The sequence below is a fragment of the Vanellus vanellus genome (genome assembly GCF_965231255.1).
Source record: "Vanellus vanellus genome assembly, chromosome: 1".
In the NCBI taxonomy this organism is placed as follows: Eukaryota; Metazoa; Chordata; class Aves; order Charadriiformes; family Charadriidae; genus Vanellus; species Vanellus vanellus.
In genome coordinates, this window is record NC_138905.1 from 116,110,787 (window position 1) to 116,133,150 (window position 22,364).

Genomic DNA, 22,364 nt, shown 5'->3' on the forward strand with positions numbered 1-22,364 from the left:
ATCAGTCTTGTAGGGCAGAAATCAAGTTTCTGAACCTTAACACCCTCTGATGCTGCTCTGCAACAGTCCACCCATTGAAGATACAACTTTGCTATCTATACGTATCCCTTTCTTGCATAACTGTGCTTCACCTTTCATAACATTGTTCATCTTATGTGACAGACATCCCACCTGAGCACATAATAAAAGACTTAATACAGGGCAGATGCGCACAGGCACCATTAACAATGATGCTTCTGAATGTGCAACTTGGACATCTCTGAGTTTCTCTGGTACCTATGATATTGTTTTAACACAGTCTTTGTGTGCATGTAGCTGGAACACAAGAGGTTCCACTTAAATTTGAGAAGAAACTTCTTCTCAGTGAGGGTGACAGAGCACTGGAACAGGCTGCCCAGGGAGGTTGTGGAGTCTCCTTCTCTGGAGACATTCAAAACTCGCCTGGACACCTTCCTGTGCAACCTCGTCTAGGTGTTCCTGCTCCGACAGGGGGATTGGACTAGATGATCTTTTGAGGTCCCTTCCAATCCCTAGCATACTGTGATACTGTGATACTGTGATGTAAGTTCCTCCTTGCATCAACTTCATCACCCCTGGCTTTGAGAAGACCTTTTTGTCCTTCCTAGGTGTGCTTTTCAGCCTCGGCTCCTCCTGCAGTGCAATTTGTAATCAACCTCCGCTTAGACTACCTACTGTCAGAGCAATGTGGTCACATCACATCAAACTACAGAAATCCTAGAGCTAAGCAATGTGAACGGCCCTGGAGCAGGCCAGGGAGTATACTGTGCTTTAGCTTGCTCCTGGACTCCCTGCCTAAAGATGGTGTAGCTTCCTTCCCTCTCTACTCTGAGACGTGCTGGCTCTGCAGAGAATGTCACCGCTGAACTGTGGATTGAAATTGTTCTTCTTCCTTTCTTTTTCCTCCTTCATATACTAAAAAAAAAATATCCTTCAGATATGAGAAAGCTTGCAGCCAAATTTCAAGCTCTTCACTTTGAGCAGAGAGACCGAAAATTTTTTCATAAAATGATTGCAAATTAGTCTCCCTCTCAGAAATGGCTGGACAGTCTCTGTGGAGAAGTTCAGAGCAAATAAATAAAATGAAATGCTTCTCAGGCGACTACTCGGCACAGAACATTTCATCCCAAATACTTTGGCAAAAGCACAGGAAACTGAAACAGGGTCATCTTCTGGGAAGTGTCAAGATACTGGCTTCACCTTTAATTAGAGTGCAGCATAACTTCTGTACTTTACAGTGATAAATGGGGTGAACTGAGGACATACCTCATTAACAGTGTCTACTTTGTCATATTAAATCAGACCATTGTTCTAATGCAATGTTCTAAGTCACTTACCTGGCAGACTTCAGCTTTTTGAGGAGAAGCTTCCCAAAGTATTTGTGAATCTCTTGTTATTTTTCAATTTTTCAAAAATAATTTTAAAAAATCATGACAAGGAAAGAAGTAGTAAGTAGTGAATAATTTCCAAAATATATAACTCTGATTGTCAGTATTTTAGCTTCTAAATTAGCCACCAGTGATGTTAGTGAGTATAATAGCTGTTTATAGCATTAAATAGATGGATTCTAGCTCTTCATACCAATTTGCCAGTTAACTTTGTATGCATGCTTACCAACATAGTGAATGCAACTTTCAAAGAATTTTATGAACTAAAATTCCTAATTGTTATCACAACCCAAATCTCTCCATGTCCTAAGTTGCCTTTTAAGGCATTCAGACCAGACTTAAAACAGATTAAAGCATATGACAAATTTCCAATTACTCTTAAAACTGGGTTTGCATTTCATTAAAAATAATCAAAATTCAAAATACCACAGCACTCTGTAATCTCTAAATACTGCCCAGCTAAGGTATGCTCTTTTTAGCATAGAATTGAGAACAACAAAGTCCTTCTACACCTGCACCCTGTGTCCTTTTGTATCCAAGAACTAAAGAAGGGACACCTCCTTTCCTACTTGAAAAGTCTCCCCACCACCCCCCACCACCCCTCCCATGCATGACCACACTAGTGTTACCACATATTGCTCAGGACATTAGGGTGGTTTCTGGCATTTACTGCTGGGGTGCTTCCTTTCATAAGAAACAAAGTGAAAAGATTACAGGTGATCCTTCAAGTGATCCTGTATGTAAGCATAATTCCAGAGAAAGCTTTGGGCAAATGCGAAGTCTTAAGGAACGTGACTCTTATTAAGAAGGCTTTTAAAAACAATGCCAATTGTAGCACCACACCATTCTGTACTACAATGAACTTCAAACAACGCTATTGAAAAATGAAAGAAAGAAGGCTCCCAGCAGCTGTGTAAAATGATGACTGATTGAGAATGGGCTAGTAGATCATCTGATGTTTTCTACTTAATGAAGCATCTTACTGGTGTTGACAGATCCCACTGAGTGAAAATGACATAATATAATTTTACCAGCAGGATGGTGTTTAGTTAAGTTATGCTGTAGGAATGCACAAAATGGTAAAAGAAACAGATGGCGAGGACGCAGGGTTTACCCTCGTGCAAGTGAAGAGGAGCTAACCTTCTTGGAAATTGGTTCCTTCCCAAAGAGCAAAAAGACCAACCACTGAAATGGACCAACAGCCTTTCCTCACAGCCTCCCTTCCATCCCTGAGGTGAGACAAAGTGTGACTACATCAGTCAACTGTTGAAAGCAGTATGAAAGCCACCTGCAGGCTTTGGACCCCAAGTATATTTTGGAACATCACCTGCACGGGGCTCTTGGCACAGCTCAGTCTGTTTAGATCCTGAAGCAGGAAATGAAGGAGCCAACAACGGTCATCAGCCCCTGGATCCCAGTTCACCTGCATTGTCTGCATCCCTGACAGCAGACCTTGCACTGAACAAGCTTCCCTACCCCAACAACCACTGAAGGCCAACACCCGTTACAGCCCAACAGGAAATACCCCCAATGGGTTCAAAAACAATTCCTATGCCTTGTAGAAATGGGGTGTATATTTCTAATATAAGGTGGGAATACTCCAAAGCAATTATGACATGTGAGCTAAGACTTACATCCTCTCTAAACATCAGGACACAAATTGCTCTGCAGGTACATCAGGAGAGCATCAGAGCTATGTTGGATGTGTGGTGAAGCACACTGCACTGCAGCTATTTTCTTCCCAGGAGCGCTGGGAAGCAAAACAGAAGTTTGGGTATTTCTGAATTTTCTTAGAATATGTTGCCAGACTATCTGTAGAGGTTCTCTGAGTGAACAGCACGCAAAAAAAATTACTCTGATCTTATTTCTTTTCCACTGGTATCTCAAGCACAGGAATAAAGAAAACAAAAAGCATCCCCAATGAACAGCATTTGCTAAAACACAAATCGTGGTGGCTCTTCTGGGAAAAAAACCAACAACCTTGTTTATGGACATACACAGATCTCTAGTGCTTGAACTGAACAGCATGTCGAAGTACAGCTCTTGCACTGAATTTGACCACAAGACACATGCAAAGTGACACAGCATGCTAAAAAATGCTGCAGGCATTATAATTTGTTTTCTTAGAAAAGCTCAGCGCCGACGAAGCATGTGTTTTTCAGTGAGGTAATGCCTTTCACCTAATTTTCAGTGGGGATGACTGGGGTACAAAAGAAGGTCAAGTGATTTGCCCAAGGTTACCCAGTGAGTCACTGGCTCTCACGGGATCAGGATTCAGGAAGCTCCTGGCTCAACATTCCTCGGTCTAATCACCAGCCCATATCTTCTGCATGAGCCTCTCGTTCTCTCCTTTGCTACACAAAGATTGGATGTGGTAACTCTTAAAATAAAGCCATTTCTTTCTGCATGTACTGTTTTTCTAACTTGTGCAAGTACTTGACTCCTTGTTAAGAACTGCATACTGATATTACTCAGAAATCCTCTTGAAGTTAGGGGAATTTTACATAAAAAATGATGGACTTAAGCAACAGCAATTAATAAAGTTATTTTCTTATGAAACAGAGGTGTTTTGAATTACACAAGCTTAAAAAAACATGCATAGAATATAAAACTGGCTATTCCTCTTGAATATACTTGAATATACTTGAACTTTCCTTCCAATTTTCTTTTCTTTTACTGCTATCCATCACTGATGAAAGAAAAAAAGAAAAAAAATCACTCTCTCTTTTAAATCTCCAGCCCAGAGGCAGTTTTTAATATTTCTGGCTTAAAAGAGTTCTTCAGACTGAATGAAACAATAGTCTGAAGTGCAGCTTCTTTTCAGGAGCAGACATAAAAAAAAGCCACAATCAGACATTCATAAACCAGTCCCACAGACTTTACACAAAACAAACTTCTGCTGAAATGGCTTGTTATAACAGACTTGTGTGGGAGATCACATATACATCACTCCCATCAGACAGACAATTTGTAGGCAAGATTCTGTCCAGGCAATGCAGACTAGGCAATCAGAGACCACTATGTCCACATAGACGCAAATCATTGAAAAGATGTGGTCTTGGAGGTCCACCCTACTTCTGCTACGCTAATTAATGGGGCATGTAGAAGGTAATTTTAATGAAAAAGTGGGAGATGATGACACCCATTTCACATCTGTCCAACTCAAGAGTAACTTGCAAAGAATATAATTCATGGTAGCTGATGGTAAATGAATGAACTCTGGGAGATCAGACAGTGCAAAAATGTAAAAATTGGATTGCCTGCTGCCTGTTTTTTGGGTAATTCTGCCTTCCTCTCTGTACCAGAAGTACTTTCTGCACAAAAGCCACATTATCATATCAGTAGTATTTACCTGACAAGGAGGAAAGTAATCCCTACTTTCCCCTGCAATCTGGAAGACTGCGAATTCAGGCACACACAGCTGAAGTAGACTTCTTTTAGAATCATAGAATCATTTATGTTGGAAAAGACCCTTAAGATCATTGAGTCCAACCATAAACCTAACACTGCCAAGTCTACCACTAAATCATGTCCCTAAAATAATTTTTCATAACGATTTTCTGAAACATTACGCAAAACAGTTTCATTCTCAATTCCCTTATGGTTGCAGAGATACTGATATTTCACTCTACATATTGGGCTCCAAGTTATGATGTTTCAGGATCCATCGCAGCTTTTCAAAGCATAGTGCTTGTTTAATCTAATTCTTCATGCGGTTACATGTACACAAAGATCAGCACAACCTCAGAAAAACTCTGAAAACTCGGGCAATGTTAGTGCTGTGTCTGACTTGCTTCCTGAAGTCTCTGGTTGAGAACTTGGCCTTCCATCTCCTCACTGCTCTGTCAGAATCGCTTCACAGACGTTAAGAAGGCGAAGATCCCTAATCTACTCAAATGTAAAAGTACGTGGTAGATAAAGAAAAGCTCAAGCACATTCAGAACCTGAGGATTCAATTTTTCTACTTCGCATCAATTTTGCCCTTCAATCTCTCCACTTTTCCATAAACTGTGTTGGTTTCACTAAAAAAGGTTTGTTTTAAGCACCATGTGTGCTGCAGGTGGAACAATTATGTATTACATATAACATTGTAAGTTAATCCAAATATTGGGCAAGCCAAGAATTTTTACCCAAAATTTTAACCAGCAACCTCTTGTACAGCTGACAGTTTGGTTTTTTTAAGCATCAGTTAAATTTTCTGCCCCACTCTTCACTCGCCTCTTGTGAAGGCTTAGCTTTGGCTGCCCACCTTCTCTCCTAACAAAGGGGATATGTTCATGAGGGTTTAATTCAACAGCTTTTGCAAGCAGAAGTTTAGATAGAACCTTGAAAAAGATTCAAAGAGAAGGAATCAAGCAATTTTCCTGATGCATGTCGTCAGAGAAGACTTGGATGAGTGTACTCTCTCTTTTTTTGTTGTTTTAAGAAAGCAAATCTGCCTAATTATGATTACCTGGATCTTTGCCTAAACTTCATCTGTCATGAAGGAAACATAATATGAAAGTCAGACAACCTTCACCATTTTTTCATGCGCTTATGAGATTCTGTGCCCTTGGCAATGTATCCCTCTTGAAATGAAAGGCTACAAAAGATTTGTACCTGTCAAGTCTGAAGCTTGTCTTTATCTGCTTTATCTTGACAGCCTTGAAATCAAAGGGCTACGTGTTCAGCAGTGGAAAAGATGACTGTATTTAGTTGCCTTTGACTGTATACAAAATGAGCACATGTGGGAAAATATGGAGCGGGAGTAGGTTTTGACTCTTTTATGGACACCAAAAGCAAGACTATTATTTAAATATCATACACATTGTTCTTGGTCTCATTTTTTTCTGAAGAAGGGTCAGAATTTGTCCTCTATAAAGGTTAGACATGGTTGACATGGCTCTCTTTCTACTGAGGCCAACAACTCAAATACAGGCTCAGCCTCTGAATAAATATTTTCAATCCACTAAGAATTCAGCAAAACGGTATTTTGATGTATTTCACTGAACTACCTGAGTAGGGACCCCGGGAGCGATATCTCACTTCTAAAATGGCTTCTTTACACAAAATTATGCTCACTAATAAAGCACTATACTTCGCTGACAGTATTTTTGTTGTCAGTGGTGGCAGATGCTACAGAATGACGGCATGCTGAAAAGGATTTGGTATTAAACATATTATTTTCTAGTTTTAGTTGCTGTACAGTTCCTTGATTTTAGGTGTTACATAGTACAGCTGTGGAGGAAGTTGCGATAACTTCACCTTACCATACAAAAGGAGGCTGAGAGGAGACCTTGAAAAGCCATCTTGTGCATCCTGCCGTCCTAGAGTAGGATCAGCATTCCCTAAGCCACAGCTGTTTTAGCCAGCCAGCTCCTGTGACCTTCCAGTAACCGAGATTTCACAGCCTCCCCAAGCAATTCATTCCTGCCTTTAACTGTCCTTCTGGTTAGATGATTTTGGCTAATGCTTAAAGTAAATCTCCCTTGCTGCAAATTAAGGCCATTACCCCTTTTCTGTCCCAGGTGGACATGAAGAATGATTTATTACATAAATTTTTGCAATGATTTTTTAAATATATTTGAAGACTGCTTTTATGCCTCCCCTTTGGCCTTCCCTTATCTAGAGTCACATGTAAAAGATAAAAGAAAACTAATGAACAGAGGTTTAATTAGTTCCATGTAGCAATTTTAAAGCTATATTCTAAAAATAAAATACTTGGAAAGAACATCAGTAAACCGTATCACTCAGGAGGATAGAAGGAGTAATAGCATGCCAGAGCGGTTGCCTAACAGAGAAATAGGAACTTTGCAAAAGGTCAAATGAACATTACCACTGAGCAAAAAGGAAAGTTCTTCAAGATTGATGGAAAGAATAAAGAAACATATAATTTAAGATATTAGACCCCTGTAACTCTCATTGAACTAAACTGGAGCTTTGCCTGCTTAAAGGCTGCAGGAAGGATGCTTTTGTATTTAAGGACTAGACTGAAATGCAAGAGACAAGTTTAATTCTTGGCTTTCCTTGAGACTTCCCTCGTGATTTTGGGAAATCACCTATTGATAAAATGAGAAGTAACTCTATTTATTTTCTCTTGAACCCCTCTTGTTTTGTTTTTGCAGAAAACAAACTCATTAGGATGGTGGGCTGTCTGTACTGAAGCATGCAGGACTCCAGCATAGGGGGAGCCAAAGTCAGCAGAGACTTCTGACTGTGACTGCATCACAAAATGCAACACCAAGCTACTAAACAAGGACTTGTCATGTACTGGATATATCCCATTGCAAGAGATGTTAAACATAACTTCAAAATGATTGACTGTATCTGTTGGTGATGTTGGATCATGCTTATCTTCACAGAATGCACAGGCTAGCTTATAATTCAACTCTATAAAAGCAAATCTCCAACCCAAAAGTCCAGACTATTAGAGTGAGAATCTAGTTATTTTTGCTGCCTAATGGTTATTTTAGTAAGGGATATACGGAGAAGCAATATGCTAGTGCTGACCTATGAAAAACATTAAATAAATGTTGAGATTATGAGCAATCATGAGTTCTTTACTGTTTTTCTCCAGATGTCTCTGTGAAGCAGGGAAGCACATGAAATATGGAAAAATCTTTTTTTTTATGGACAAAAGACTTTGAGAATGTCTACATACTTTGCCCAAGCTAGCTCAGATATCCCTGCAAAGCTATGGAGGCATAGCTGAAGGAGCTGCTTAAAGTCAAAAAAGATATCCATATGCCACAACATGGAGCTAAACTGATGATTTCAGGCAAGAATCCAAGAGACTATTTTTGTGACAGCAAAGATGCTGCTGTCCAAAATGATAGCAGCATGTCCCCCACTAGAAAATAACCATATATGGATTGTACCATTAGTGGCTGGAGGTCTTGACAGGCTATGATTTTAAAATAACATTTATGCTATTAGCACTGCTTCCCGTTACTCTGAGGAGAAACTGGATTATCATGTTCAAAGTTACAAGGTTTCCTATTTTTTGCTGCATTATCCTCATTTTCTGCATTTGACTCTGGACACAAATTATTCCTGTTTTTCATACATACAAGTAGGACAAGATTCAGGTCCTACCTCGTCAATCTTTATATATGGATCTCCATCTCTTATTGTCAGCTAATCAGTTGTACTAAGAATTTCGTTGCATCTATTTCTTTCTGTGCTCTTGTTTACAGCTCTTTGGTGATTTTGCCTGTTCTTGCTGCTTATTCATACTCTCCCCCTCAACAAACACTGGTGAAAATCCATCTATTTTACCTGAAAGAAATAAAATAAACATCTAACACATAATGTGGTAGAAACCCTGGCAACAGAATGGCAGGCTTTATTCTGTAGCGGCTGCTTTTTGGCTTCCTATGCACGTAACCAACCTGAGCCCCTGGGCTGAGCATTGTCCTATTTTGTTGAGCTGCAGTTCCATTTACTTTGGTTGCCTTCCAGAGAAAAATATGATCCTCACAAATGCTCTTGGATCTTTCAGAGAGGAAACAAGAGCATTTAGATCCCCTTGAAGTCAAAGTGAGGACACACAGCCAGTCTCCGGATCAAGTCCACGTTAATGATGCTGCATCTGCTACACATGCACACGCAGCAGGGTTATTTAAAAAACTGCAGACAGTGACTCTGATTCACTTAGCAGCTCCCCTTGCTCTTCCTCCTGACAGAAAGGAGTATCTTAGACTTAGAGCCCTTAGCATCCCCTCTGTCTTGCAGGACATCTCCTATGTTGGCAGGTGAACTCCACCGAATAACTAAGCCGCTGTAAAATTAAAGCTACACCCTACCCACAGGACAGGGGGAACTTTAAGACTTCTGAACTGTAGGAAGAAATCTGGTCTCCAAATAAAATAAAGCAAGGTTTTCCCCAAAGTGCTTAACTAAAGGGTATCCATGCCACACTTTTATTTTTCATCCTTTTTTGACCTTTAATTTAATGTAAGTACTCAAGCAATTTTAGCTGTGTTTTCTTCTCAACTTCTCCCACCTTAGGCCACACACACAAAGATCATTCTGTGACTTGACACCCCTCCTTTCTTAAAATCTTATGGTGAGGAGGAAAAAAAAAAAAGGATGTTATTTTAAACAACCTCAGACTAGAGGGTTTTTGTCCATTAGGGTACTTATTTATCCGTTTCAATTCATGCCTTTTTTACGTTGAAAATTATAGCTTTTGCAGATTCCTGTCAACTTCTAGGTATGAAAATGGCTCTTTTTCAAAAACGTGCTTCTAGATCACTAAAAATAATTCCCTCGTGTTTACATTTTCTTTGTGTGGAATTCAGGGTAATAATATGTGTATTTACTGCTCATCCCTTTCTTTATTGATCTACGTTCTTTCCTTTTTAATTTATCTAAACATGTATTTATTGCTGATATAATGGTAGTTGAGAAACATTACCCACCTCTTCACACACCAGACATATCAACACTGGTATCCCAAGGCGGCTCCTCATCCAACCTCACCAGTGCCCACTAACCTTCAGCAGTTAGCATCACTTCTGGACACAAGCAGATATAAGCAGTCCCTCTAGCAGGCTGGCCTTTGAGTGACAGGCGAAGTTTGCCAATCTAATTGCCCCACTTGTAGACTTGGATGGGTCATTAGCTTATGAAGGGTCACTAGCTTCACACCATCCAGGTTTAATTCCACTAAACTCATCTGATGTGAAGTTGGATTTGATGTATTGCTATACTTATCTCCAAATTCTCTGAATTAGTGATTCCAGAGGGCTTTTTCTTTTACTACCAAACCATCTTGTTTATTAAAATAAAATTTCTGTTTTGGGGACTCATTCTGCCACAACATTTTATGTTTTCATGCAACACCTGATCCCTCTCTAGCCACTACGGATTTCATTTCTTTGTGGCACCGTAAGAGCAGTAGGATTAGGTTCACTAATTGTTGAAGGGTCAGGTCACTGACATGCCAGCTGCTTTTTCATACTTGGTAACCTCTGGTTGCTGAGCCAGGTATATATAACACACAAAACTCGGGCTCTACCTGCTAGCTACTTGAAAATTGAACTACTGCAATGATACTCCCAAGGCAAACTTTACTTTGGTTTGGCATGAGGTACAAGGCAATTCAGAAATTGGCGCTCTCTGAAAGTTCTCCTTTCCTTGTTATTTCCTTCCAAGAATGTTTAAAAAAAAAAAAAGTTCTCCACTTTTAAATTGCTGTTCACTCACCAAAGCGAATAGCCCTCATACTGAATGTATTTCCAGTGAACGTAGCTCACTAAACATTCGTAAATTAAAAACAAGATGGCAAGCAGTGTCTCTCAAGGAATATATCATGACAGACATAATGTCCGAGAACACAAACTTTCTTCCTACATTAAATTGTTGTCCACTGAGGTGGAGACCGAAACAAAGTGAAACATTTTTTGGACCAAATATTTATCACCTAAATCCTATTTCACTTATTTCAGGATTCACATTAGTACCATATTTTACTATAAAGGTGGAATTTCCATACACTTAGAAAAAAAATAGAATTCTGTTTTCTTCCACAAAAGCCTTCTCTGCAGGCAGTACATCGTCCCAAGAAAAAGTTTCATAACAGTAGAGCATGAAAGTAGTTCAAAAAGGTGAGTTGTTTTCCAAAGTTTACGCACTAAATGCAAGCGAACTACAATAGATGGACCTTCTCAGGAGGGACATGTATTGACATCTTTGGGCAGTAGCAGCAGCCTTTGAATTTTCACTTCAACTACTGCTTAGAAATGACACTGTCAGAAAGGAAACACCTACTGTGCGCCTTCACTTGCCTTCTGATCCCTTATTAGTTAACCCTGAAGTGCATATGTATACAGCCTTAATCCCCAAGTGAGTATCTGGACCAGGGGAAATCTGGAATTAATTGCGAAGTATTTTGGTTACTAATGCAGCTGTTACAAGTGTTTGATTTGGCAAGTGAACAGAAAAGGCACTGCATACCAATTTCGTGAGCCACTGTAAAAGCTGCATGGAGGCCGTCATCTTCAATCACTGCACAGCTGCGCTCAGGAGAGCATATGGTCCCAACGTCTGCCATTCCCAGAGTATCACATGAATGATGCCCACATAAATCCTGCCCAGGAAGGAAAAAAAAATAATTAAAATAAATTTTTACACCCATAGGTAACAACAGGTTAAAGTCATGAGCCCTTTGCAAACAGCAGAACCTGGATAAAAACATCAACATATGCTTTCACCTAAAGATGCCAATGCAGTTTAAAAGCATGATGACTCAACCCCATCTCAGGTAAATAGTCAGTGGGATAGTTTCAATGACTTTAACAGGATTCAGATACTTTCTGTAATTAATTATTCTTAGTTTGTATTTCTGCAATGCATACCGAAGCTCAAACTTGCATTGAGTTAGGTACTCAAAATACATGCCATAAAAGCATTGCTTCATTGACAATAAAAACAGAAGAAACATCCTCTTTATTTACAGAAGATGAACCAAGGCACAGAGAGAAAGCTTCAGATTCCTGATCAGTCCTTTCTTTTCAAAAGGCAAGTCTTATACTTGCACTTCAACAAATGAGACATATATTAAACTTCATGTCACAACTGTCAAGTAGTATAATGACTGATAACATATTACCCAATATACCAAGTATTTAAGCAATTCTCAAAGGTTGCTTAAAGAGTCAATGATAGGACAGAGCATAAAATCCCTTGATTCCTAGTCTTACTAGTGCAACAACTCAATCACATGCTTCCTACTTGTAGATAAGAGGTGTCTCCAAAAACCATACAGGTCGCATTAGGGTTTTTCTTTCCCTTCCAGGATGATAGTGATAATGATGAAGGCAGCTTTGGTCAGGCATACAGTGTTTTACTCATCAGTAATAACTTTTCAGTGCTTCTGCTGAAGCACAGGGAAGAATACTAGCCTGAATGTACATATATATGCTTTTTTTGGTTGAAAAGGAAAAACAGGTACCATCCATTTACAACACTCCTAGACATTTCATTGTGGTTGAATGAAAATGTCACTTTCAAGACATGACAGTATTATCAAATGTTATTATCAAAATGATCAAAGAGTACCTTTTTCCCTTCATTTTTAAGACTCTCTTCTTCCCTTGAGATCTCCTTTTATAATGACTTTCTTTCATGAAGCCTTTCACAATTAATCCATCTGAATAACAGATAGCCGGTATGAAGCTCCGGGTTAACAATGTTCACTGATTATGAGCTTCAAATTTAGGCAAACCTGAAAATGCACAGGATTCAAATCCCACTGAAGTCAAAGAAAAACACACTTGTGTTCACAGATACTGGGTCAGAGCATCATTTTACAAAAAAAAGTGTAATTCTTTTTTCCCTCCAGGATGAAATTAAGAAATTTTCTAACCAAAATTACATAACAACATTACATACATGGAGCAAGAATTTCAGGATCAGTTCTTCTGGCTTCCAGGTGTCTAGGAAATCTGTTTGGTAAGTGCACTCTTGGTGCTACTTAATGTCAAGACTTAAATGTTGCAGTACCAATGAACAAAACAGTCTCACAAGAAGAGAAGGAATAAAGTTCAAAAGTATTTCAGCTCCCAAATTTTCACAGGTATAACCCATGGTTTAAGAAAAACTTCCATTCTGTAGCAATGCAGATAATATGCAGGGAATTTTCTCTCTAACTAACCCCACTGGCTCCCACCCTTGACATTCAATTAGTTCCCCAGACTTTGCTTCTGGCCCTGCATGGGTTATGGGAAGGTACAGAAAAAGAATGACCACTTTCAAGTACTTTAAAAGGAATGCAATTTTTTTCCAGTGTTATTTGGGCAAATAAACTTATAATTTTCAGCATGTCTGGGCCAATGTTACTATAGCATCTACCATCTGGGGTATATTCAACAAGGAAGATGCAATCCTTAAACTTCTATAACTTTTGCTTAGGTTCATATCCATTTAGCCCTCTACGTATCACTCCTGAATCTGGCCCTTTCAGTCTAAGGATATGTTTTACATAGAACACACTCTATGTAAATGTAACTGTAAGTGGTTTACCTACAGCAGCATGAGTAACAAAACCCAGAAAAAACTTATGTGCAAAGTACCAATAAAAATACCTTTTCATGGTGATATAACTGGTCTAAATAAATGAGCGTAAGCTGCATAGGAAGTAGAATACTTTTATACTAGTGCAATTTGAACTGAATCCACACAGGCAGCTGAACTGAAATTCTTACACAAGTACCAAAAAGCACATAAATCAGACAGAAAGCAGCTTACTGGAAGAGGTCTAAATTACGCTCAGGTTGACAGTGCCAAGAATAGTATAAAATACATTAATTCAGGCCTTGCCTCTGCATGCAGATTTTCTTGTATTTGGGTGTCATTATTACGTAGACACTTACATCAGTACTACTCCCAGTATGGGCACAATCATATCAGCCCACAGATGTCTTATGCCAGTGCATGATTTATTTCCATTTGCATACAAGAAGCTGCTATGCCAGTGCTACAGCTATGAAGCTATACCAGCACATGCAACCAGATGATCACAATGATTCTTCAGATTTGATGACACAAGTATAATTAAAAGAATACAATCTTTCTAAGCAGGCAAACTCATAAACTTCCTTAGAGTTACTTCTTATGGGACGTGTGGAATTTGGAAAATTATGACAGGGATGTTACCCGTAAGTAGCCCTTCCGACTCTTGGCTGGTTAGTAATCCTAACCTCAACATTTCCAAAGGTATGCACAGGATTGCATTACACCACCTTCGCTGGACATTAAAAAAAAATAAAAAAGCTATGTACATATAAAAGCACCAGAGGACATAGCGATGTTTGGTTACTTTTCATGTGTTAGGTGTTACTGACATTTTGCCATACGGCATGCCTGGGTTTTCCTCAAAACTCCAGTCACTTCATCAAACCACTGTTCCTCCGTTTCCACCGTTTCCTAGAGTATGACACATATCCACACAGCTCAACATCCCGTTAGCAACTTTCAAGGCAGTACTCATCTGTTTAACAGTTGTCTAGACAAAACAAAGCAAGCTTTATGCTTTCTTTATGAAATACCTTAATTTTGGGTCAGCTAAAATGCATTTCTTGAAGGGCTGTATTAGTTAGAATCATAGAATCATAGAATTGTCTAGGTTGGAAGAGACCCTTGGGATCATCGAGTCCAACCATCTACCCTACTCTACAAAGTTCTCCCCTACACCATATTCCCCAACACCATATCTAAACGTCTCTTAAACACATCCAGGGATGGGGACTCAACCACCTCCCTGGGCAGTCTATTCCAATGCCCGACCACTCTTTCTGTGAAAAATTCTTTCCTAATGTTCAGTCTAAATCTACCTTGTTGGAGCTTGAAGCCATTCCCTCTTGTTCTGTCATTAATTACCTGTGAGAAGAGGCCAGCACCAACCTCTCTACAGTGTCCTTTCAAATAGCTGTAGAGAGCGATGAGGTCTCCTCTCAGCCTCCTCCTCCTCAAACTAAACAGTCCCAGCTCCTTCAACCGCTCTTCATATGATTTCTTCACTAGGCCCTTCACCAGCTTCATTGCCCTCCTCTGCGCTCGCTCCAGCACCTCAATATCTCTCTTGTATTGAGGTGCCCAAAACTGGACACAATACTCGAGGTGTGGCCTCACCAGTGCTGAGTACAGGGGTACAACCACCTCCCTACTTCTGCTGGCCACGCTATTTCTAATACAAGCCAGGATGCCGTTGACTTTCTTGGCCACCTGGGCACACTGCCGGCTCATATTCAGCCGCTTGTCAATTAGAACCCCCAGGTCTCTTTCTGCCGGGCAGCTTTCCAGCCACACCTCCCCAAGCCTGTAGCGCTGCATGGGGTTATTGTGGCCCAAGAAAGGTTGCTCCTAGGAAATCCCACAGCAGAAGATAAGTGATTCTGAAAACTGCCTGTCCGTAAAAACACCTAGCTCCTCCAACACCCCACCACAGCTATCCTCAGATTGTGTGGGACCAATGATCCCCGTAACGGAGAAGAGAGGAGAGCAAGCGCACTGCGCTCAGGAGGTGGTGGACAGTGACAAGAGCAAAGCCCCATTCCCTTCTGCCATCTGAGCCACCACCTCTCCGCTGCCTCCCCAGCAGGCTGAGCACGGCGACTTGTAAAGGGTCTTGGAGACAGGGACAGGAAACATTTTCTGCCCTCAGCTTCTCTGTATGGAGCTGATATTGGAGGGATGTCTCCGGGTTGCCCATCTGCTGCTAGAGCAGGGCATGCCTTGGCTACGCCTTGAACAGAGAGCACGTGCTGAGCAGTCTGGTTTGCACTGCGGACTTCAGTCCTCAGAGACTGTGCAAGGATGCATTTTTTAAGATACTGCTGACATTATCAATAATCACTTAGGCAGATTGCTGAAGACTCAGCGCCATTATGTTCTCAACTCATGTTCTCATTTATTCTCTTTCTCCTGCCTCCACATGATTTGAACTTGAATATACTTCTATTCATAGCATCACATCATATATAACTTATACATAATTAAAGCCTATTAAGTGGCACCTCTGAGACAAATATCCTTAAAATTTTGCTATCAAGTCAACTCACCATTCCCTAGCTACATGGTCTTTTCCAATAGCATGATTTGAGTGACTTTATTGAAACCACACCTGTTTACGCTTCCACTGATTTAAATCTTCATGGCAAAATTTCTTGTGACTTATACCTCCTGTAGCCATACTGGTCATGGATTATTTGTTACCAGCATCAAGAGCCATATTTTTAGTTTTCTTGGGCAGTCTTGGAAAGCAGTCTCAGGCTTTTATGAAATAAAGTTTCTGGGAGTACATGAGAAGTTTTTATTTCCCTTAATTTTTTTTTTTTTTTAAAAAACAGGCCCTGATGTAATGATGCAATCTAAAAAAAATTGTGTCTCCTCAACTTTTCAGACCCCAGCTAAAGCACTAAGAAAGCAGGGACTCACATGATACTTAAAATTAGTTTCCAATGATCATTTCGGTCTGGTGTGTGGCTATTACTTAAAAAGTTAATTGCTTACTGAGATCTGTCTACTCATTTAATTGTCTCCAATTAGCAGCAGAAGCTTCGAAGAGTAAGTGTTTCTTGATATTTCTAAAGAAGGAATGTAGAGTCTAACCCTTAATCTGCATCACAGTAGTTTCAAAATAAAAGAATGACTAGGAAATGCATTTGCTACACAGGAGGCAATAGATGTTAAGACTTAAGCTTTGGCACAGGAATGACCTAGGAAAACTGAGCTGTACATCATAAGACTAGTAGTTAATTAGACAGCTTATTAAAGGCCAAGTTTTCTTGGCATTTGTAAGTACACCAAGAGCAGCTGGCTGTTTGCCATGTATACGTGGCATTGTTGTGAATGGAGATAACTCTCGTAGCTCCCTGCTGGAGCAGTTAATTTATTTCACCTGAAACTCTTTGATTTGTGCAGTAGGCTTAAAAACAAGAATAAACTGTTTAGTGAAACCTGATATTAGTCCAGAGCCCGTGGACCGGATCCAAAACAGGATTTAAGCACCAATGCAGACAGTTTGGTGGAATGCAAGGGCAGAAGAACAAAAGCGGCTCGCATGTCCTCTGGTCTTTGAGTTATCCACCCTTCACAGGGCTTGCCGCTTGTGACCCCAAAGTGCCACAGTTTTACAGTCCTGAGCAGCTTAGCACTTAGCTTATACTAAAGCTTGATTGGGGTTGTGATGCTTAATGTTCCTCAATCTTTGCTCCTGCGGGAACTCAAGCCTGCAGACATTCTCAGATCAGATGTATGAGAAAACAACAAGATTAGGTTTCCTATCGGGCACAGATGCACATCACCTTCTTTCAAAGCACCGCTAACAGCTTTTACATCTCTGTGTCTTTGTTCGCTTGCTCTTCTGGTTTCTTTACAAGGCCTCATCAGTCAAAGCCTTTGCCCAATAAGAAGGTGACACAGCTTCAAATTCTTTTAAGGGATGAGGATACTCAGAAGCATGTTCCTTAGGAGAGTGCTCTATGGTCTACACCAGACTGTGGTCTATGGTGAAGGTCTGCCCGTGTCCGTGCATGCAGGGGGTTGTGGCTCCTCCTGTTGCAGCCCACGTGCCGAAGGTTTCCCTAGCCCTGACTGCAGCTAGTGCTTAGGGCGCTTGGTGAAGGGACCTCATTTTTGGTCACTGTTCCTCAGCTTGCTTCTGTATTGTACACTGAACCGCCCTTCGGTAAATTACAGAAAGAGTCTTCTCTCCGTGCTTTGGGAACACAGGCTGCCTTGCTCTAAGCGGTGGGCTGCAGTCAGCGGCTTCAGGCCATGATTTCTCTCCTTCTCACCAATCGCTAAACAGTGACATAGCTTTGGTCAGAGGGGTGGAAAGTTTCCTTAACACCTGGAACAGCTTACAACCTACCGGTTAAGGACCTCTCCTGGGAAGTGGGCGATACAGACCTAAAATCCCTCCAGCAGAGGAAAGAATTAAATACAACTTTCCGACTTCCTGCAGCAGTGTTCCCACTGCAGGCCTGTAAAGGGAGGGTAGGGTCAGGCGGTATTTGGGACCCATGCATCCACCCTCCCGCGCACCCCTCTGCAAAGTGGGTGGAAGTTTATTAATGTCACAGTAACACAGAACGGCACATGCGGAGGAAAGTAAGGTTCGCCCAAATAGAAAGTATTACAGGCATCACCCAAGAAGCACAGTATGTACGGAAGTCAAAAGGACCACCGGACCTAAGACAAAAGACCACAAATGGTATTGAAAATAAGGGCTAGCTGGTGAACAAAGTAATTAAGGAATCTTCTATTTTACCCCTCAGATGATACTACGACAAGTAAAAAGAGAGACTTTAGAAGCCAAAACGGTGGAAGGCTGCCCTGGAGGCAGTGAAAAGACCTCTTCCTGAGACACTGGTGCGTCTCGCTCATGGGGATGTCCAGGTTAGGGCAGCAGGGAGAGGGTCTGGCTATCAGCGTGAAGTGAGGAAGGACTCCTGTCAGTCTCACTGAGATACTGCTTTGTCCTCCCACAGCCATATTTTGAGAGGGAAGACTGAAGGAGTGGTGACACCTGACATACTGACCAAAACAAAAATCACATCTTTTCCTCCAGTAGTTTAACTTAAAAATTGGGGTCATCTCCCTTTCAGGTTAATACGTTAAATTCAGGACTGAGTTTTGGGCATTTGAATCTCAAATGTACACAGTTGTCTTTCTGCATTCTAGATAAGGTGAAATTCAAGAAAACCTGATGTATAGGTGATGTCCTGCTGGGCTAATTTTAGCACATGCATGCTACATTTGCTGGCTTCAGAAACTACCTCCTCATCAGACTGGATATTTAGGCATGTTCTTGCTCTGCACTTGCATGGTAGGGGGACCCTAGGCACTCATCTTCCCAGGACACTCTGCAACAAAGTATTAGAAATAGAGCCTAAACTGCATTAAGCTTTTACACTCTGAATGTACAGATTAGCAAAACTTCTTTTTTTCCTAAAGGATATAAAGAAAATGCAGCGGCATTATGTAAACCACAGATTATTTAAAAATATTGACAAAACACACATAAAGCTTTTGGACTCTACATGGAGAGGGGATGGGCAAACAAAGTTTCAGTTCTGAAACTGGTGGCTGGTGAACAAGGGAAAATACGTGATGTTACTTGCCTAACCCATCGTTCCTCTGTGGGGCAACTCCACACCATCTCTCCAGATTAGTGTGAATCACGCTACTTCTCCCACAAAAATTATGTCCCACTTTATTTTCCCCAGGGACATTACCTAAATGTATTAGATTTGCAATAAAATTGGTGAAAATACTACGAAATTGGTAGTTATAATTTCTTCAGAGTAATAATAAACATTAGTGAAATATATCCTGTTGACCATTGGTACAGTGACCTGTTTTACTAATATGGGATAATAATTGTGGGAAGATGATAACCTAGAAAAAAAATCGAGAAAGAACTAGAGCCAAAGAAAGCATGTGCTCCATGCACTGAAATTATCATCTACAGAGCTGAGATACTCCAAAGCTTGCTGTTAAATTTCAACAGCACTGTTAGATTGACAGTTAAACTAAATCACACACACAAGAACCATATAATTACTGTGTAGAAAAAGGCAGGACAGCGGCCATTGGCTCTAGCATGAACTTTTTGTTAGAGCCAGGCATGATGGTACTATCACGGATGATGCTAACAAGCACTTAGTATTTTTTTTCTTGCTCTTGTTGCCTGTGTCTACTGTGAGAAATATCTATTTTAATTTTCACATGATTCAGAACTGGGGGGAAAGGAGAGGAAGAGAGAACTGGATTTTCTCCAAATGCATTCAGTAGTTCCCTTGATATCTGACTAAGGGTCACTAATGAAATAGATTGGATGAATTCTAGAGGACAACTGCAGAGCAGGCTAGACCTTGCAAAAGAACAGTCTGAGTTCAAGTGAGGTTTGCGAGTCACCTCTAATATGTTTTTCTACTGTGACAAATAATCTGGCAAGTATTTTGTTGCACCCATAAAAAACTGAAGACTAAAGATAACCTGTTCCCAGCTTCCGAGAACTCTTCACAATAAAAAGGCCTGCAACAGACTAAATTCTAACTTTGCTGTTGACTTCACAGCCATTGTGAGCTAATCTCTGGGGGAAGAGGGTTTTTTACAAGCTCTTCCACCTCCCCACCACACAGCTGTTTCTCTACCAGCGCACGGGGCAAAGGACTCACCTGGCCACCAGATGATCAAATCCTTGCATCACTGTATTCTGCAGAGGATGCTCTGAGGATGCATGTGGCCCAAAAATTTACAGCTGCTGTCAAGGACTCAACCACAAAGTAGTTGAACAGCAGGGAACCCATTTATTCTTCAAGGTTGTTAAGGCCAAACCACTCCCAGAGGATTTATTAGAAAATTATCACCTTTTAGTACTGACAAATCAGACTCTCTGTCAGGCTTGATACTGTCCATCATGGGTCAAAACAACAGATTGAGACCACTGGGAACCTATACTTCTCCTTATTAGATCTGGGGAATTTAAATAATCACTGTGGAAGCAAACTATGTTTCTGCAGTATTTAGTGATAGATAATATCTGTGCCCGTTGAGCGTTTTTACAATCTTTTACGCAGGTGACAACAATGACAAGACACGCTGCTGTAGTTTTCCTTGCAGTTACAAGGTGAACGGATTCACTACAGCTAACAGGTAGTTACATGGTTTGTGCCACCATTGATAACCAATGTAGAGCCTTAAAACAGTTTTAACACCAGTTGCCTGTGAACTGAACCCGTGCTTGTATTTATTTACTATTTACTATGCTCTGCAGCATGATTGCTTTAAAGCCTTTATCAAAGCAAATACAGATAATGACCAAAAGTGACCGAATGTTTTAATCCAGAATCAGTAAATCTCCTTCTAAAAATCTTTTTGCATGGGAAGTACTTCCTAGTATGAATGATGATGTTAATAATTTGAATTGCCAGTACTAATGTTATAATAAGGAAGAGCTGCTAGCACACTCTAGTCGATGAATGGTTATTAATTTGTCTCTAAATAAGTAATGACAACAGAAGAGGAAGAAGCGACGGTGCTGAATTCTGACGGGATTCTTCCTTTATAAGGAACTCAAGTAAAGCTACTATCTTTTCAGAGAGCCTCTTTTGGTGTTAAAAATAACATCCAAATAAATGTCACTCCAGAAGGAAGATAATTATTATATTAGAGACTTGTATGGCAACAGGCATGCATAATTTAGATTCTAACTACACATAAACAGTTACATACAGCAGAAGCCATGCATTCAGCTGACAAATGATTCGCAAATATTATTCTGTTGACGCAGACACAAAGTTAAAGGTGGCCTCAGTTAGTAAACAAAGACGGAAAATGTACCTCACACATTTACCCCATGCCTCAAAAACAAGCCATTTAGAAGAAGACATCTGGATGTTCAGAAATTAGCATGATGGTATCGGAGCCCATCAAAACATGCATCCATGGCTTGGCGTCTAGTAGCTAAGCAACATACTTCATACATTCAAAACATAGTTGTAAAAGTTGGATCCTCCTGCCAATTACTGCCACTCTCATTGAAAAGCTAAGCTGGAAAAAATCTCTTGTTAGTTCAAAGTGGGGCTATTTCTCCGGGAAACATCTCTACTGCTTTTTCATCCTTTAACCCTTTTTGTGTTTACATTCCAAGATGAGCAAATAGATTCATGTTGACATTTCAAGTGTAAGCATATAAAAATCGTGTGGACTCACACATAGCTCCTGCAAAGATCATCATGAACACATGTAGCAAGAAACTACAGTCTTGTTCTTATTGAGTCAAATGCTGAAATGTAATGCCAAACAATCTGCGGGTGCACACAGAAAATCATTACAGTGCATTAAGTTAAACTGAATTGCACTGAGGAGCTAATCCCATAGCCAACTGTGTTAAAATGTAAACCAAGAAAATGGAAGCCTGTGTTTTTTCTTGCAAACCATTTACATCCCTAAGTAACAGTGCAAGCAGTATTTGCATCTCAAGAGTGGAAGGCGACCACAGGAACTATGACTTTTTTTTTTAGTTTGGGTACTACTTACATCCCAAAGAAGTAACTCTACGTATGGAAGATGCATTGCTCAGGAGTCTTTGAAAGTGCATTACTGATTAGCAGCGCAGTCTTATTCTGGCAGGAGGGCATCCATGCAAAGAATTACAAAGCATCTGTAAAGCAAGTGCACTTTAAATTCACATCCTACCTCATTCCAAATTAACTTAATAATCAACGTTAAGATTCACAGTCTGCCACCCTAAGAGTTTCTGAGTCGTAATAAATCCCAGGGAAATACTGGCAGAGAAAAACACTCTTTAGAGAAAAGTGATGGATTCTGGCCCAGGCTTAATTAATAAGCCATTAGAAAGGATGTTTATAGCGAAGAGCAAGAGCGTTCTGACCCAGCCTAGGTAGCCTGCTTTCGTTCAGATTATAATGATAAAAAAAGGAAAGCTTGCAAATTGGACCGATG

The 22,364-nt window shown here is 40.4% G+C and overlaps 1 protein-coding gene across 1 annotated transcript in view; it reads right to left on the reverse strand.

Annotated features, from left to right (window-relative positions):
* ADAMTS5 (ADAM metallopeptidase with thrombospondin type 1 motif 5) overlaps positions 1 to 22,364 on the reverse strand; it is a gene marked incomplete at its 5' end in the record, with an annotated part of 43,394 nt that overhangs the window by 18,881 nt on the left and 2,149 nt on the right. The window contains one exon of the mRNA XM_082480121.1: positions 11,346 to 11,478. Within this exon, the coding sequence (XP_082336247.1) occupies positions 11,346 to 11,478 (133 nt within the window). The remainder of the gene's footprint in view (positions 1 to 11,345; positions 11,479 to 22,364) is intronic.